This window comes from Scyliorhinus torazame, chromosome 18 (assembly GCF_047496885.1).
Source record: "Scyliorhinus torazame isolate Kashiwa2021f chromosome 18, sScyTor2.1, whole genome shotgun sequence".
Taxonomy (NCBI): Eukaryota; Metazoa; Chordata; class Chondrichthyes; order Carcharhiniformes; family Scyliorhinidae; genus Scyliorhinus; species Scyliorhinus torazame.
This window is the reverse complement of record NC_092724.1, coordinates 155,519,832-155,539,594: the sequence shown is the minus strand read 5'-3', so window position 1 is coordinate 155,539,594 and position 19,763 is coordinate 155,519,832. Positions and strand designations below refer to the sequence as shown.

The following is a 19,763-nucleotide window of genomic DNA, read 5'->3' as shown; positions in this document are numbered from 1 at the left end:
TATTATTTTCTTGAAGTGGGGGGAAAAAGGCTGTTTTGAAATTCCAAAGTTCCCATTTGCCCTGAAAGAAATGTTGTAGGAAATTTGTCACTCATGAACCCTGTTGCATGTTTGCTGGTTTTGATCTAATGTGACTTGTTTCCCCCACCCACAGATGCTCCCTGGTGTGGACACTGCAAGGCACTTGCCCCTGAATATGCCAAAGCTGCTGCAAAGCTGAAAGAAGCAGGCTCTCAGATCAGACTTGCGAAAGTAGATGCCACTGAGGAATCTGACCTCGCGCAGATGTTTGCAGTACGAGGATACCCAACCATTAAGTTTTTTAAAAATGGCGATAAGAGCAGCCCGAAGGATTATTCAGGTAATGAAGATTCCAACAAGAGTGAATGCATGATGCCTAACTTTTTCAATTATTTCCACTCTTTGAAAACTTGAGAACTATTATTAGTTGCAACTAATCATTTACTGGTGCAGAAGGAGGCCATTTGGCCCATAATGTCTGCACCAGCTCTCCAAATGAACATCATGGCTTAGTGCGTTTACCCCATACCCTTGCACATCAGACTTAAATCGAAACAATGCTGCCTGGAGTTGCTCGAATTGAACCTGACTCCACCACGCTTCCAGACAGTGCATTCCAGTCCTGAACTATTTATTGTACAAGTTTTTTTCCCCCCTCATCATATTTGCTTCTTTTATTATAATAATAATTGCTTATTGTCACAAGTAAGCTTCAGTGGAGTTACTGTGAAAAGCCGCTAGTCGCCACATTCCGGCGCCTGTTCGGGGAGGCTGCTACGGGAATTGAACCCGCGCTGCTGCCTTGTTCTGCATTACAAGCCAGCTGTTTAGCCTATTGTGCTAAACCAGTCCAAATAACTTTAAATCTGTGCCCTCTCGTTCTTGATTCTTTTACCAGAGGGAACAGTTTCTCCCTGTCTACCCTCTCCAGAGCTCTAATGATTTTGAACATCTCTTATCAAATCTCGTCTCCGCTGCTTTCTCTCTGAGGAGAACAATCCCAGCCCCCTCCAATCTCGCAACTGAAGTTTCTCATCTCGTAAACCTCTTCTGCATTCTTCTCTCCAATATGTTCCCATTCTTCCTGTGGTGTGGCACCCTGAACTGTGCAGTTTTGGGCTGCACTGTGGGCAATGTAGCCCAGTGTTGTAGCTGGAATTGCTTGTGGATGGTACAAAACAACTGAATTTGCTTTGAAATTAATTCATTGCTTGTGGTATTACTGCTATTCATGCCAATTCATTAGTTACTTGTACTTTGTGATCAGCTCTTTGCTTGGAATGCCAGCTGTACTGTGGCGATGTACCTAGTCTTTGTTTAACAGTAGCTCCAATCCTTCCATTTCCCACTGCATCGTGTACTGGGCCAAAATCCTAGAGCGGCGTATTCATTTCTCTGAGTGCCCCTGCCACACTGGAATGCAGCAGGTCAAGGAAACTGCTTGACAACATCTTGGGCACCTAAGATGGGCAATAAATGTTAGCAACATCCATCAAACATTTTTAATGAAAGTCTGTTCTGAAATATGACTTATAGTTCATCTCTCCTGTTAGTTCTTGCTAGTGCAAATATTTCAAAATAGTCCATTTTTTTTCTGAGCATATCATTTTTATGGTGCTGCTTCAGACTGTCTGCATGGATAGGTTGAATTTTCAGCATAAATTTTCACTTGTGAAACCATATAGTTTGGTGCAATATAAATGAGTTTCATTTTGTGACAGACTTTTTAAAATTGATCTTTGCTGGGGAAATCCCATTATTGTAGAATTAGTGTCCCTGGCAGAAAGTGAAATTCTCATTTTCAGACCGTGAGAATCTTAGTATCACTTCTGTATTGGATAGCATTCATTGTTTTTTTGTCCCATAAATATATGGTTACCTTATTGGTCTTTGAGTATTTGCAACATCTCTAGTCTCCTCTTTTCCTGACTCATTATAATCTCCTTTTGTCTTGTGCTATCGCCCCTTTGTCATCTAATCTGCCACAGATTTTCCCTTTTTTGTACTTTCTCCCTGTTCCCTTGCTTTGAAGCCTCTATTGTTGCAACCCATTGCATCATCAACCTGAAATGTTCACTGTTTCTCTCTCCACAGATGCTGCCCAGACCTGCTGAGTATTTATTATAATAATCTTTTATTGTCACAAGTAGGCTTCAATGAAGTTACTGTGAAAAGCCCCTAGTTACCGCATTCTGGCGCCTGTTTGGGGAGGCTGGTACGGGAATTGAACCCGCGCTGCTGGCATTGTTCTGCATTACAAGCCAGCTGTTTAGCCCACTGGTATTTGCAGCACTTCTGTGTATTTTGTATTTGGGGTGGATGCTAATTGTTATTCGGGGATATGGTGTACGGGCCGGAGAGTGGAGCTGAGTCCACAAAGATTAGCCATGATCTCATTGAATGGCGGAGCAGGCTCGAGGGGCCAGATGGCCTGCTCCTGTTCCTAGTTCTTATGTTCTTAAGCTTCTGTGCACTATAAACCGTAGAAACTTTCTTCCCAGCTCTCCTCTGAAGGAATTGACTCCACACTTCCCACAGCTCCTTTTGACATTAATGCTTACTGGGCAAGGCATCCATTCTGGTATAAGCCGCGGCAGTGGATGGGGTGGGGAGAAAGAGATGGAGCTAATTGCTTGATGGTGAATTTCAGCAATTTTGACCACTTGACCAGTATCTCTGACTGTGATTTATATCTTGGTCCTGATTGGTGTGGAACATGTGACCTGCTTGCTTAGTTACCAGTATATTGATGGGTTCCGATTGTTAAGTTGTCACCTGGATTAACTTTTGTTTCTCACTATGATTGGGCAGCACTAATGCCATTGCAACTTTCAGGAATGGGATAACCCCTATTGGTTCAGTGAGCAGCTATTCTCCAAAACCAGGCTGCTATTTGCAAAGCGGTGCTGTGCCTGGGGCCTGCATTCAAAATGAGACCTTGCTCGGGTTTAACAGCAAACCATGCCATTGCGTAATTTAAATCATGGTGAACGCCTCATTGTGCCGTGGGAATTATCCAGCCTCCCATCAGCCAATCACTATGGGGAACACTCAGCCAGTATTTCCAATTCACCTGTAATAGTTTCAAGTTAATGAAAAGGGCCTTTCAGCCGGGTGTTGGCTATTTAATGTTTGAATTCACCATTACGTTGTGTACAGTGCAATAACGGGCTGTTCTGTTCACCTGAGCATAACGCTAGTGTTTTACATTCCACATAAGCTGCCTTGTCTCTGAGATGAAGCGGGCACGTGGCTACTGTTACATTCTTTTTAATAAAAATATTTTTATTCTCCATTTTCACATTTTCTTCAGAATTTACCCCTCCCACCAGCAAACAGTACATGGTAATATGTCAATCCCCTTATCAACAGCAACAATCCCATCCTCCCACCAATCCCCAAACAACGGCCTACCTGACAATATAAGCATCAAATAAAACTAAACCTCCCAAGGAGGGGAAAAAAGGAATCCGGAATAGCCCCTGGTCACCGTTGACATATATAGTCCACCCCCCTAATATTCCATGCCATCCAATCCCTGAAAGAGTACTGTGAATGGCACACATGAATTGTAGACCCCCCCCAGACTCCTCCCCTCCACTTCCTCTTGTAAACTCCTCCCCACAAACCTCTGTTCCTTCCCCCAACTTGTCACCCCGCTAAACTCACCAAAACTTGTTGTACCAGGATCCGATGGCCGCAGCCCCTCCCCCACCTCACTCCCGTTCACTGGCCAGCGTGGAGGCCCTCTCCCGGGTCTCCTTCTCCCTTGCCCGGTCCCAGGAAAACCAAGAAATCTCCTTTAACCCACAACCCCCACATACACACCCAAGCCCCAAAGAACCATCATTGCAAATGAAAGTCCCAACTCTTCCCTTGTCCAAATATATACAGCGTCGACTCATTTAGTACACCAACACACAGTGAAAAAAATAAAGTTACGTGAGGCTGCATTGGTACACGCCTGCTCTCGGTCCCATTTCTCAATTCTGCCTTTGCAAACTCCTCTGCCGCCCCAAAATAAAACTCCTTGGATTTGTAGGTCACCCTCAACTTAAGCTGGATATACTATGCCGCACTGCACCTTGCTGATGTACAGTGCCTTCTTCACCCGGCTAAAGGCAGCCCGCCTTTTCACCAGCTCCACTGTAAAAGTCCTGGTATATGTGTGCTCCAGCCGACTGCACCACCCACTTCTGTTTTGCCCAGCACAGCACCTTCTCCTTCATGCAGTACCTACGGAAACACAGTTACTACTCTTGGCGGCTCACTCACCTTTGGTATAGGCCTCCACGATCGATGAGCCCGATCCAGTTCGTATCGAGAGGGATCGTCCCCCTCCCCCCAATAGCTTCACCGACATCGTGGCAAAATACTCCGTCGGCCTCTGGCCTTCCACCCCTTCGGGCAGACCCACGATCCTCAGATTTTGCCACCTGGATCTGTTTTCCAGGTCTTCCATTTTGGCTCGCAGACCCTTGTTGGTCTCTGTCACCTTCAGCAACTCCTTCCCCATCAAGGTGAGTTGATCACTGTGCTGCGATAATGCCTCTTCCACTTCCTTCAGTGTCTCACCTTCCGCACCTCTGCCACTGTGTTTGTTACCCCTGCCCTCACCAGGGCAATCGCCTACTCCACCAGCACTTTCAATACAGCCCCCATCTCCTTCATCGCTTCCATGTGCTTTGTGAACTGTTTTTCAAGTTCCACAGCCATCACCTTGGTCATTTCTGCTGTGAGTGATGCGGCCTCCCCTGGTGCTCCAGCCTCCGCTTTCCTCACAGTTCCTGTATTGACTTTTCCACTCACTGGTGGACTTTCATTAACATCGTTTTTCACCACCCGCTTTGTCTGCAAGTTTGGACATTTCTCCTCCCTGTGCCTTCTTACAGCCTTTTCAGTCTCCTTTGCCCCTGGGACCGGGTGTTAAAACCCTGAAATTTCTATTCCCGAGCGGGAGCACTAGTGTGCGGCTGCCTCCTGCCCGCCATCACTGGAAGTCCGGCTACTGTTACGTTCTTGCTGGTTTGCACGTAATGAAATGAATGAATGAAAATCGCTTATTGTCACAAGTAGGCTTTAAATGAAGTTACTGTGAAAAGCCCCTAGTCGCCACATTCCAGCGCCTGTTCGGGGAGGCTGGTACGGGAATTGAACCGTGATGCTGGCCTGCTTTCAAAGCCAGTGATTTAGCCCTGTGCTAAACCAGCCCCTGATGACATGATTGGCTCTTAAGGAGCAGAGTTCACCATGTAGGGTCCAGTCACTTGGCTAATCTAAAGTGGCATCTCCTCTCGTTATTTTGTGAGGCGGCTGCATAAGAGTTAAGTATTCCTTTTAACGTGCTTTAACCTTCCTCTTAGCTGGAAGACAGCATGAAGATATTGTGAACTGGCTGAATAAACGCATGGGACCCGCAGCAGACACCATCACTGAAGCAGATGCTGCTGAGAAACTCGTAGAGTCCTCTGAAGTGGTTATCATCGGGTTTTTCAAGGTACTGATATCTCTTAAAAAGCTTGTGTCACAACCTGTGCAAATGTGTACACGTGCAGACTGTATAATGTGAATAAGGGCAGTGTAGTTTAATTGGCTGCTTATTTTGTATAGTGAAGTAATAAGTCGTGTTCACTGCATGTGACGGTCTCTACTATGTGTCCTGCTTGGCAACCACTGACTACAGGCGATGTTTCGCACAAGCAATGGACAAATTGTCCATTCCCTTTCCTTGAAAGAAGAATCGTTTCTGCTGTCAAAAGGTGGATTGAAAACTGGCATTGAGTTGTCCAGCCCTGGCCTGCTGTAACATGAAGCTGAAATGTCAGACATGTTGCTAACCAAGTTTAATTTGAGTGGCCATGTAGGAGCCGTCACTTGTGTGCAATTGCACTTGGGCATTACTTTGCTCTAATGGTTGCTTGTTGCTTAAAACCCAGTAGCGAGTGAAGATGTTAAATCACTTGGAAATTCTTCAAATAACGATGAAAAACAACCGCAGGGTCATTTGCTGGCAAAAGAATACAAAAGTGTGGATTGTCTCAAAAAATGACACTGGGTTTTACATCTACAGAGCCTTTAAAAGGAAGTGGAAAATGTAGATTGTCAATTTTGGTAAATTTAGTTCCCAATTCAAGCTATGGCATAGGCCAATAACTGCACTCCAGTGTATTGCCAGTTGATGATTCTAATCTATAGTCGCTAAAGTTCATGGTTTAGTGCCTTTTCATGGTTTAGTGCCTTGACAATGCAAGTGTGAAAGACAGGGCTGCCTGTGCTAATGTTAAAATGCAGCAAGTGGGTGTGGAAACTGATAGAAAGGGTATCAAGTGACGAATCTTGGGTCTGGTGTGAAACCAGTGATGACCAACAGAAGTTGTGCCCCTGTGTTCATTCTGCAATTAGATGTAGGGTTAGAAATGGAACCCCCGAGGTTTTAATTGTGGGATTGTGTCACTGCAGGATACAAGGGCAGCCAAGTGTGGCTAGAGATGTGCTGTTGGGAACATTGTTTGTATAACACATGGGCTCCAGAATAAAAATGCATCATTCTGTAAACACAAGTCTGGCATCATTCAGGGAGGGTACAGATAATATTTTGGGTTAAGGACCTTTCGTCAAGTGTTGAGGCTTTGCTTCTTTCTCAGTCTCCAATTTGTTGGAGTCTAGGGAATGCTGGTTGACTCCGAAGCCTACGTGATCTACTGTCCAAGACTATTTTCTTCCCTCTACATCCTGTACGTATGTGGCTGCATAAAATCATGCCTTCTGTCATCTGGTGTCTTGACACCTCCCAAAATAACTGCATCAATGCTGCTAAAATGGTAAACTAATCATAAGCCATATTCTCGGCATCACCTAGCACTGTCTTCGCTCACTTCCACTCAAAGACTCCCTTGTCAATTTTAATTTGGTCTAAATGTATTTAATAACTTGCCTCTCCTGTTGACCCCAACTGGTCTCCATCCTAGATGGGAACCACCCTTCCATCCGCTCTGCCATGATCAGAAGCAACGCTTTCTTTAACTAACTGAATTTCTAAAAGTCACTACGTACAAATGTTGCCATATCCCTGGACAGGACAAATGAGAAACCAAGTTTTCATTGGTGTAAGCAATGTTTTATTTGGGCTGTTAATTTTCCATTGCTGGTTAGCCTTAATCCTAGAGTATATCACTGCTTTGGCTGACCCAATGCAAGTTTGTGAACCCTCCATTTGGAGTCTTTTTTTAGTTTCCTTAATTTGCAGAAGCCTGTATTTTCATTATCACAAAATGATCATGGTATCCCCACAGTGCAGAATGAGGCCAATCAGCCCATCACTGACCCTCCAAGCACGTTACCTCAGCTCATTTCCCTGCCCTATCCCCAACTCGTGTTTTGATCCTGGCCAATGCACCTAACCTGCACAACTTTGGACTGTGGGAGGAAACCGGAGCACCCGGAGGAAACCCGTGGGGAGAAGCTGCAGACTCCGCACAGACATCCAAGGTCCGAATTGAACCTGGGTCCCCAGTGCTGAAGCAGCAGTGCTAACCACTTGCTACCTGTATTTGACTTTTGGTGTCAGCACTTTGAACACCATGCTAAAGAAACCAATATTTTTGGGGAGGAGGGAGACCCTTGTCTCTCAAATCTGTTGCCTCAGTGCAGGAATTCTGCCATTGTAGCCTGTGTGGTCACCTGGATGTTGGTTGTTTCTGCCATCTGGAATAGAGAAATCTGATTTTATTTGATCAGCTTGAAGCTCAAGTGTCTGATTTTATGGGGTTACGAAGAGAGGGTATTCCTGCCATTCACTTCAATTGGAGTAAAGTAAAATTTGCTGCTGGGTAAATGTTGATGATAAATGTCTGAATAAAGCTGTGTCTCTCTTTCAGGATGTGGAAGGGAGCGATGCCAAAATATTCCTGCAGGCTGCAGAGGCCTTTGACGAGGTGCCTTTTGGAATCACTTCACAAGCAGATCTCTTTACCAAGTATGATGTGAAGAAGGACGGAGTTGTCCTTTTCAAGAAGGTAATTGGTCTCGTTTGTAGCTGCAGAGCAAAATGTTTTGACTTCTAACCCAGCATTTGTCGACAGCCTGGGCTCTGGAGTACTGTTTTTTTAATAAATAAGTACCTAATTCATTTTTTTCCAATTAAAGGGCAATTTAGCGTGGCCAATTCACCTACCCTGCACATCTTTGGCATGTTCACATAAACAAATGACAAGAAGGAATCAGGAACCACCCATAGCCGCCATTAACCCCCGCCCAAACTAATGTTCGATGTTATCCAGTTCTTGAAAGTGAATAATGCCCATGAATTGTAGAACCCCTCCATCCTTCCCCTCAGTTGAAACTTAACCTTCTCAAGAGTCAAGAATTCCAGCAGGTCCCTCCCTGTAACGCTCTCACACACCTTCTCCTCCTTCAAAGAATCGGCTCATCCTCTCCCTCGTGAGGTGCGCTCTTATACCACCTTCAGCTGTATCAGCCCCAACCTTGCGCAAGAGGTGGAGGCATTCACTCTCTGGAGCACCTCACACCAGAATCCCTCCTCCATATCCTCTCCCAACTTTTCCTCCCACTTTGCTTTCATCTGTGATATTTTGCTGTAGATACATTGTTCTCATAGGATCTGTGCAGCTTATGAGCGACCCAAGTCTTTATTTTCCCTGTGGTCCAGAGCAAGGCTGTTAGATACAGGGAGAACAAATAGAAATCTGGGGTGAACTGGTCAATACAGGGAGCACAGATGTGTTTGTGACACTCCAGACACTTCAACCAGTTTATTAATCAAATGTTTTATCCAGATGCCTATTGGCAGGGTGAACAAATGATAATCTGTTCGGGTACACTGAGGGAGAATTCAGAATGTCCAAATTACCTAACAGCGCATCTTTCGGGACTGTGGGAGGAAACCGGAGCACCCGGAGGAAACCCGCGCAGACATGGGGAGAATGTGCAAACTCTACACAGACAGTGACCCAAGCTGGGAATCGAACCTGGGACACTGGCGCTGTGAAGCAGCAATGCTAACCACTGTGCTACCGTGCTGCCCAAAGGACAAAAGTGTAAAATAAAATCAAATTTATTTAACGCAGTAAACCTCTTGAATTATCCCAAGATATTTCATAATTGACCTGAGGATGGGAAACTGTTTAAAATTCAGCAAAGGCAGATCAAGGGATTGATGGGGAAAATACAATATGGAAGTAAGTTCGCGGGGAACATGAACTCACAATAGGTATATACCAGAGAAGAATTGATTTTAAAAACTAATGTAGGCTCCTCACAGTCAGAAACTGATTCATAACGGGGACAAAGAAATGGCTGAGGAACTAAATTCTTAATTTGTTTTGTCGTCAGAAAGGAAGACATAATGTACTGTAAGTTCTGAGAAACATTGGTTTCAGTGAGGAGCTGAAGTAAATTAGTTTTTTAAAAAAAAAAAAATGGTTTTGAGGGAATTAATGGGGTTGATGGTAGATAAATATCCAGGGCCTGATAATTTTCATCCCAGAGTAACTAAGGAAGTGGCCCGAGAAATAGTAGATTCTTTGGTCATTTTAAAATTCTTTGAACTCTGGAATGGGTCTTACAGATAATAATAATCATTTTTGGAACTTTTTTGTCGCAAGTATGATACTGTGAAACGCCCCTAGTCACCACATTCCGGCGCCTGTTCAGGTAAACTGGTACGGGAATTGAACCTGCGCTGCTGGCCTTGTTCTGCATCACAAACCAGCTGTCTAGCCCACTGAGCCCTCCAGATAGGATAGCTAATGTAAGCCCACTATTTTAAAAAAAACGGAGGTAAGGGGAAAACAGGGAACTATAGAGCAGTGAATCCAATGTTGGTGATAGCGAAGTTGCTAGAGTCCATTATCAAGGATTTCATAGCATAGGTTTTGGAATGCAATGGTCTAATCAAAGTCAGCAAGGATTTAAGAAATGGAAATCCTGCTTGACACGATTTGAAGATGTAACTAGTAGAGTTGACCAGGGAGAACTAGTGGATGTGATTTATTTGGACTTAGACAAGGTCTCCCAGCAGATTTCTACGAAGGTGTTGCATGCTGCTTCCTTCCACTTCTGGTCTGTCTCAAATCTTGGGAGAGCGCGAGTGCAAAGTGCGTTTACCAGGATGTTGCCTGGTCTGGGGGGTGTTGGCTATCAGGAGAGGTCGAATAGACTCGAGATTTGTTTTCGTTGGAAAGACCGAGGCTGAGGGGAGACCTGATTGAGAGGTCTACAAAATTACACAAGATATAGACAGCCAGAAGCTTTTTCCCAGGGTGGAAGACTCCATTAAAACGGGACGCTGATACAAGGTGAGTGGGAACGTTTAGGGGAGATGTGCAGGGAAAGCTTTTCACGCAGTGGATGGTTGGTGCCTGGAACACGTTGTCAGTGGATGTGGTGGAGGCGGGCACGATAGTGATGTTTAACATTGTATCGTGATAGACACACGAATGGGTGGGGAATGAAGGGGTACCGATTGGGCAATAAATAGGTCTAAATAAGGAATCAGGATGGGTGCAGGCTTGGTGGGTCGAAGGGCCTGTTCTACTGTAATGTTCTTTGTTCTTTTGTAAAGTTCACGCACATGGGATTGCAGATAGTGTCTGGAGATGGATAGAAAGCTGGTTAGCAGATGGGAAGCAAACTGTTGGAATAAATGGGTATTTTCTGGTTGGCGGGCAGTGTCTAGTGGGGTACTGCAGGGATGTGTGCTAGGACCCCCAACTTCATGTATGTTAATGATTTGGACAAGGGAACTAGATGTATTATCTCCATATTTGCAGGTGATGTGTGGTGGGAGGGTGAGCTGTGGTGAGGATGCAGAGCTGCTTCAGTAGGCTTTGGGTCAGGCTGGGTGAGTGGGCAGATGCAGTATAATGTAGATAAATGAGGTTATCTAGCAAAAATAGCAAGGCAGATTATTGTTTAGGTGTAAATTGAGTGAGGTGGATACTCAGTGAGACCTTGGTGTCCTTGTGCATCAGTCGCTCAAAGTAAGCACGCAGGTACAAAGACAAATGGCATGTTGGCCTTCATAGCGAGCGGATTTGAGTATAGGAATAGGGATGTTTTACTGCAGTTGTATAGGGCATTGGTAAGGCCACACCTAGAGTAGTGTGCAGTCTTGGCATCCTTAATCTGAGGAAGAATGTTCTTGCTGCGGAGGGAGTGCAGCGTAGTTTTACCAGGCTGATTCATGGAAATGGAAATGAAATGAAATGAAAATCGCTTATTGTCACAAGTAGGCTTCAATGAAGTTACTGTGAAAAGCCCCTAGTCGCCACATTCCGGCGCCTGTTTGGAGAGGCCGGTACGGGAATTGAACAGTGCTGCTGGCCTGTCTTGGTCTGCTTTAAAAGCCAGCGATTCAGCCCTGTGCTAAACCAGCCCTTATGCAGTACTAAGGACTTGATTTTTCCAATTAAGGGGCAATTTAGCAGAGCACGGTGCACATTAGGCACTCTGTAGCGGGGTGCAGGGCTCACTCGTGCCTGACACTGTCCCCTCACCCTCTCTGGGGGACTCCCGAAGTCCTTGGGCAGGACGAAGTCAGTTCGAATTATGTTAATTGAAATTTGGAATGAGGGAATCTCATCGAAACTTCTAACAAGATTAGACTGGGTAGATTCCGAAAGAATGTTCCCATGTTCCCGATGGTGGGAGTGTCCAGAGCTAGGGTGGTCGTAGTTTGAGGATAAGGGGTAAACCTTTTGGGGCTGAAGTGACGAGGAATTTCTTCATCCAGAGCGAAGAATCTGTAGTTTTTGCTGCGCCGTCCCCCGGCCCCGTGCGTCTTTCCAGAAAATTCTCTGGCCCTCGGCCAATGTGGCCTTGGAAGAGGGGCGGGGTGGGGGGGGGGGGGGGGGGGGGGTCACAATACCCAATGGAATTGTTGATGGCCACTCAGCAGTTCGCCAGAGACTCTCCCCTAGGTGTAGTATTGTCTGCATGTTCCTGGCACCATAGCGGATGCTCTGGGTGCCAGAAAGTCTGGTTTGTTCTGGGTAACCCAAAACACATTGATCCGTATGAATGGAGCCGATTGTCTCCTGATGGGTGATTGACAACATGTCCTGGCAGTTTGTCGTGCTTCATGTATTTGTTTGGCCAAGTTAGAATTCCCATCAGGCTGTCCGGGGTTGGCTGTGCTTAGTGCCTGATTTTATCGGGCCTAAAACCCAGGCTTTTCTTCTCCACCCACCGTCTCCAATTTGGAACGTGGTTGGTTTTTGTTACACACTTCCATATTGAATATGGAACTAAGATGCAGATCATTCATTATCGAGGTAGAATTGAATGGCCTTCTGTATTTCACAAAGGGCTAGTGAATTGATACTTTCACCAGGAGATGAAGCACTTGCCTTGCTGGAAGTACACATCTGTCCCTTTCCCAACTGTTACTGACGAGCTCAATGCAGTGACTGCAATTAAGTTCCAAATTCAAGTCCAATGATTTCAATGATGGGCGATTAATAGATTATAAAAGTAACCAAGAACCCTACGTTAATTGTTTTTAAAATAAATTTGAGTGCCCAATTATTTTTTCCAAATAAGGGGCAATTTAGCAGAGCACGGTGCACATTAGGCGCTCTGTAGGGGGATGCAGGGCTCACTCGTGCCTGACACTGTCCCCTCACCCCCTCTGGGGGACTCCTGAAATCTGCATAATTGAAGGTTCTTTTATTTTTCTGCCTCTGTAGATAGTTCAGGCAGTGCCCTATTTGCGCCCCCCCCCTCCACCAACACTCTGACTCCCTCCCTCCCCACCACCCTCCTTTCCGCTCTCTCCCCATCACCTCTCTTCCTTTCCCTTCTGTTGGGACAGAGGCGAGGGTATCTGGTCTCTCCAGTGCAAAGTTTAGTGCTTGTACCATTTGTTTTTTGTAGATTTTTTTTACTGTTTTAATAAAAGACATGGCCAATCCACCTATCCTGCACATCCTTTTTGGGGTTGTGGGGTGAGACCCATGCAGACGCAGGGAGAATATGCAAACTCCACACGGACAGTGACCTGGGGCCGGAATCGAACCCAACATTAATTGTGGTGCAACAGCTTTCTGTTGGTGACTAGTGGTAGGTCCTGAATCAGTATGCATACTGTGGGTTACTTAACCTGCTTAGTACTTGACTGAATTTGCAGCTATTCTCTATTAATTAAACAATCAGTTTGTTAATTAACGATGATCGCACCATAACCTCCACCCAGTGCAGCTGATGATGCAGGTTTCCTTGGTTAGATTGGGCCTAGAATCTGTTACCAGTGGCTGGCAGTATTTGTAGACAGTACTCCACTATTTTCCCTTGATCAATGGTTTAAATCCATTTTGCTTCTGAGGCCCCCATGTTAAGAGGGATAGGTGGATATTTTCTGTATAACACAATTGAAACATTAATAAGTTTGCCCTGAGCAGCAAATCTGCTGAAGACATGGGCGAGAGATCCCCTGGATCTATGGGGAAAGGATTCCCTTTGCTCAGTTTACCAGATCCACAGAACAGTGATTTTCACCCCTTGACTTGACCTGCTGTGTTTTGCAGTGGGGCCCACTCTTGGGGGTTTAACATCGAGCAATGCAATAAATGGATGAACTTGAGCAACAATTCACCAGACATCATACAGGCCACAAATGGAAGGGGAATTCCTCCGGGAGCTCCGGTTTCCTCCCACAAGTCACGAAAGACTAGCTTGTTGGGTGAATTGGAAATTCTGAATTCTCGCTCTGGTGTTGGAGTGTGGCAACGAGAAGATTTTCACAGTAACTTCATTGCAGTGTTAATGTGAGTCTACTTGTGACACTAATAAAAGATTATTATTTTTATAATTGCCTGTTTCCTACCCCTTCAATTGAGGAAACTCTTGGGACTCTGTTTCAGTCTCTAGCTTATTCTTTTTGACACTGGATCTTCATAGCTGCAGTCTCCAGGAAAGCCAGTGGGTGGCAGCATCATTCTGGGTACAATCACTAGCCTTGTGGCTGACCCAGGAAATTGCCCTGAGCCTACCAAATGTGTAAAGACATGGGCAGACGTTTAGCCCTGGCTAGTATAGTGCTGTCCGTAAAGAAGGCTTGCCGCCTAGTCTGAGTTGGCTTATTTTGGTCAGGCAGCACTTTTGAATGTTCCGACTACCCCCTGGGCTTGGAGAGGCACCGAGAAGCTACCTGGAGCCCCCGTTTTGGTCTGCAGCTTCTTTACTGCTGAGAAATATTTGGGGAAGCTCAAGGCTGGTGTTTCATACAAACTTTTTTTAAAAAATGATTACTGTAACACACCACAGCACTATTCACTTTTAAAAAATAAATTGAAAGTACCCAATTCATTTTTCCCCCCAATTAAAGGGCAATTCCACGTGGCCAATCCACCGACAGTCGGAGGTTTGCAACATAGAAACAGGCCCTTCGGCCCATGCTGCCCAGTTTCTATCACTAAGCTAGTCCCATTGCCTGCATTTGGCCCATATAACTCTCAATGCCTTTATAAAAAAAAAAATAATAATAATAATTGTCCCTGTCTCTACTACCTATTTCGGCTTGTTCCAGACACTCGCCACCCTCTGGGGGAAAAAATTACCACTCTGGGCACTTTCGTATCTCTCCCCTCTCACCTTAAAAACCTGTGCCCTCTAGTTTTACACACACCTACCTTTGGGAAAAGATGTTGACCGTCAACCTTATTGATGCCCCTCATTATTTTACAGACCTCGATCACCCCCTGAGCCTCCGACGCTCCAGGGGAAAGGTTCCAGCTTCTCCTTTTTAACTCGAGCTATCAAGTCCCGGTGACAGCCAAGTCTTTCTAGTTTAATAATATCCTAGTTTAATAATATCCTTTCTAGAATGGGATGACCAGAACTAGACAGGTGTGGCCCTACTAATTTCTTGTACAACTTCAGCAAGACGCCCCAACTCCTGTATTCAATGTTCTGACCAATGAAGCCAAACATGCTGCCTTCACCACCTTGTCCACCTGTGACTCCACTTTTTTTTTAAAATATGTTTTATTGAAATTTTTTCCCAAACAACAATTTTTCCCCTCTTGCAAAGCAAACGCAACAATAACAATACAGAAATTTTTAACAATACACAAGTAACAAAACCTCTATCTTTGACCTAAACTAAACTAAACCCCCCCCCCCCCCCCCCTTCCCCCTGGGTTGCTGCTGCTGGTCATCTGTCTTCCCTCTAACGTTCCCCTAGGTAGTCGAGAAATGGCTGCCACCACCTGGTGAACCCTTGGGCCGATCCTCTCAGGGCAAACTTTATCTGCTCCGGTTTAATGAACCCCGCCATATCATTTACCCAGGCCTCCGGTCCGGGGGGTTTCGCCTCCTTCCACATGAGTAGGATCCTGCGCCGGGCTACTAGGGACGCAAAGGCCACAACGTCGGCCTCTTTCGCCTCCTGCACTCCCGGCTCTTCCGCAACTCCAAATAGAGCTGACCCTGGCCTTCACCACCCGCGAAATCACTCCTGTCACTCCCTTCCAATACCCTTCCAGTGCCGGGCACGCCCAAAACATATGTGCGTGGTTTGCCGTGCTCCCGCCACACCTCCCACATTTGTCCTCCACTCCAAAGAACCTGCTCAATCTTGCTCCCGTTATGTGTGCTCTATGTAGCACCTTAAATTGAATCAGGCTAAGCCTGGCGCATGAGGAAGAGGAATTTACCCTGCTGAGGGCATCAGCCCACATACCCTCCTCTATCTCCTCCCCTAGTTCTTCCCACTTTCCTTTTAGTTCGCCCACCGACTCCTCCCCCTCTTCCCTCAGCTCTCGGTAAATCTCTGACACCTTGCCCTCTCTGACCCACACCCCTGAAAGCACCCTGTCCTGTATCCCCTGTGTCGGGAGCAATGGAAATTCCCTCACCTGCATATATCTCAAGAAATTTCCCCGGGGCAACTTATACTTTTCCTCCAATGCTCCCAAGCTCGCAAAAGTCCCATCTATAAATAAATCACCCACCCTCCTAATTCCCAACTGGTACCAGCTCTGAAATCCTCCATCCATTCTTCCTGGGGCGAACCTATGGTTGTTCCTGATTGGGGACCCCACCAGGGCTCCTTGCACCCCTCTCTGTCGCCTTCACTGTCCCCAGATATTCAATGTTGCCGCCACCACCGGGTTCGTGGTAAACTTTTTAGGTGAGATCGGTAGCGGCGCCGTCACCAGCGCCTCTAAACTCGTCCCTTTACAGGACTTTCTCTCCAGTCTTTCCCACGCCGCTCCCTCACCCTCCATCATCCATTTACGTATCATTGCCACATTGGCGGCCCAATAGTAATCGCCCAAGTTCGGTAGTGCCAATCCTCCTCTGTCCCTACTACGCTGAAGGAACCCCCTCCTTACTCTCGGAACTTTCCCTGCCCACACGAAGCTCGTGATGCTCCTGTCTATTTTATTAAAAAAGGTCTTCGTGATTAGTATAGGGAGACATTGAAATACAAATAAGAACCTCGGGAGGACCATCATCTTAATTGCTTGCACCCTGCCCGCCAGCGATAGAGGCTGCATGTCCCACCTCCTTGAAGTCCTCCATTTGTTCTACCAACCATGTCAGATTAAGTCTGTGCAAGGTTCCCCAGCTCCTAGCGATCTGAATCCCCAGGTATCGTAAGTTTCTTTCCACTTTCCTTAGAGGCAAGCCTTCTATCTCTCTACTCTGGTCCCCTGGATGTATCACAAATAATTCACTCTTCCCCATGTTTAGCCTATACCCCGAGAAATCCCCGAACCCCCTCAAAATTCGCATAACCTCTATCATCCCCCCCGCTGGGTCCGACACGTATAACAATAGGTCATCCGCGTATAACGAGACTGTGTTCTTCTCCCCTTCTAATCACCCCTCTCCATTTCCTGGAGTCTCTCAACGCCATGGCCAGAGGTTCAATTGCCAACGCGAACAACAATGGAGACAGCGGGCATCCCTGTCTTGTTCCCCTATATAGTCGGAAATACTCCGATCTATGTCGACCTGTAACTACGCTTGCCGTTGGAGCCCCATAAAGCAGTCTAACCCAGCTAATAAACCCGTTCCCAAACCTCCTTAACACTTCCCATAAATACTCCCACTCCACCCTATCAAATGCCTTCTCTGCGTCCATTGCCGCCACTATCTCTGCCTCCCCCTACACTGGGGGCATCATTATCACCCCTAATAGTCGTCGCACATTAACATTCAGTTGTCTCCCTTTTACGAACCCTGTCTGGTCTTCGTGCACCACCCCCGGGACACAGTCCTCTGTCCTCGATGCCAGTACCTTTGCCAACAATTTGGCGTCCACGTTCAATAATGAAATGGGTCTATAGGACCCGCACTGCCACGGATCTTTATCCCTCTTCAAAATTAACGATATCATCGCCTCCGACATCGTCGGGGGTAGAGTCCCCCCTTTCCTGGCCTCATTGAACGTCCTCACCATCAACGGGGCCAACAAGTCCACATATTTTCTGTAATACTCCACCGGGAACCCGTCTGGTCCCGGGGCCTTCCCTGCTTGCATGCTATCCAGTCTCCTTAATAACCTTGTCCACCCCAATCGGTGCCCCCAGGCCTACCACCCCCCGCTCCTCCACTTTCGGGAACCTCAATTGGTCCAGGAACTGCCGCATCCCCTCCTCTCCCTCTGGGGGTTGAGACCTATACAGTTCCTCATAGAAGGTCTTGAACACCTCTTATCTTTCCTGCCCTTCGCACCGTGTCTCCCCTTTCGTCTCTAATTCCTCCTATCTCCCTCGCTGCTGCCCTCTTTCACAATTGATGAGCCAACAGGCGACTAGCCTTTTCCCCATATTCATACCTCCTCCCCTGTGCCTTCCTCCACAGTACCTCCGCCTTTCTGGTGGTCAGAAGGTCAAATACCGTCTGGAGTCGTCTCCTCTCCCTGTACAATTCCTCCTCCGGGGTCTCTGCAAATTCCCTATCCACCCTTAAAATCTCCCCCAGTAATCTTTCCCTTTCCTTGGCCTCTGTTTTCCTTTTGTGGGCCCCAATGGAGATCAGCTCTCCTCTGACCACCGCTTTTAGTGCTTCCCATACCACTCCCACAGGGACCTTGCCGTCGTCATTGACCTCCAGGTATCTCTCAATACACCCCCTCACTCTTGCACACTCCCTCATCCGCCATCAGTCCCACATCTAATCGCCAGAGTGTTCTCTGCTCCCTTTCCTCTCCTAATTCCAGGTCCACCCAATGTGGGGCATGATCCGAAACCGCTATGGCTGAGTATTCAGCTTCTTGCACCCTAGAGATCAACGACCTTCCCAAAACAAAAAAATCTATCCGGGAGTACACTTTATGGACATGGGAGAAGAAGGAAAACTCCCTAGCCCTAGGTCTAAGAAATCGCCATGGATCCACTCCCCCCATTTGGTCCATAAACCCCTTAAGTACCTTGGCCGCTGCCGGCCTTCTTCCGGTCCTTGAGCTGGATCTATCTAGCCCCGGGTCCAGCACCGTATTAAAGTCCCCTCCTAAAATCAAGTTTCCTATCTCCAGGTCCGGTATACACCCCAGCATCCGTCTCGTAAATCCCGCATTGTCCCAGTTTGGGGCATACACATTAACCAACACGACCTCCATTCCCTCCAGCCTGCCACTCACCATTACATATCTACCTCCGCTATCTGCTGCGATGTTCTTTGCTTTAAATGCTACCCGTTTCCCCACCAAAATGGCCACCCCTCTATTCTTTGCGTCCAGTCCTGAGTGGAACACCTGTCCCACCCATCCTTTCCTTAGCCTAACTTGGTCCGCCACCTTTAGATGAGTCTCTTTGAGCATAACCACGTCTGCCCTTAGTCCTTTCAAATGCGCGAGCACTCGGGCCTTTTTTATCGGTCCGTTCAGGCCTCTCGCGTTCCACGTGATCAGCCTCACTAGGGGGCTACCTGCCCCCCTCCCGTGTCGACTAGCCATTGCCTTCTCCAGGCCAGTCCCATATCCCGCCTCCGCGCTCCTGCTCGCTCCCCCAGCGTCGCACACCATCCCCGCCCGCCCACTCATTAGCCATTTCCTTTTGGATTTCCGCAGCAGCAACCCAGTTGCCCCCCCTCCCCGCTAGATCTCTCTCTCTAGCATGATTGCTCCCCCCATATTACTTCCGTATGTCAGCTGACTTCAACTGACCCCGGCTACTCACTCCTCGACACCCCCCCCCCCCCCCGTGGGGAACTCCCATCATCCGCCTTGCGCCTGTCTTCCCGCCTTATTCTTTCTGGCGCGGGAACATCCCTTTACCTGACCCGCCTCTTTATGGCGCAGCTCCCTTTCCCCTCCCTCCTCCAACTATGTCCCGTCTTTCCCCCCTCACCGGCGCCCACATTTCCCCAATGTCTCCCCCCTTCCCAATTTACTTCTCAATTAACTTCAACCATAACATTAACAATAACATTTCCTGCAGCATCAGTCCCTCAGTTCCGATCCAATTTCTCTTCTTTGATGAAGGTCCATGCTTCCGCCGCCGCCTCAAAATAATGGTGTCTCTCCTGATACGTGACCCATAGTCTTGCCGGCTGCAGCATCCTGAACTTCACCTTCCTTTTATGCAACACCTCTTTGGCTCGGTTGAAGCTCGCCCTCCTTCTCGCCACCTCCGCACTCCAATCCTGGTATACCCGTACCACTGCATTCTCCCATCTGCTACTCAGCACCTTTTTAGCCCATCTCAGGACCTCTTCTCTATCCTTAAGGCGGTAAAATCGCACGATTATCGCCCTGGGTGGTTCTCCCGCTT

General features: G+C 47.1%; 1 protein-coding gene across 1 annotated transcript in view; it reads left to right on the top strand.

Moving 5' to 3' along the window:
* p4hb (prolyl 4-hydroxylase, beta polypeptide) overlaps positions 1-19,763 on the top strand; it is a 45,316-nt gene that overhangs the window by 11,099 nt on the left and 14,454 nt on the right. The window contains exons 2-4 of the mRNA XM_072483677.1: positions 155-361; positions 5,385-5,518; positions 7,899-8,036. Of these exons, the coding sequence (XP_072339778.1) occupies positions 155-361; positions 5,385-5,518; positions 7,899-8,036 (479 nt within the window). The remainder of the gene's footprint in view (positions 1-154; positions 362-5,384; positions 5,519-7,898; positions 8,037-19,763) is intronic.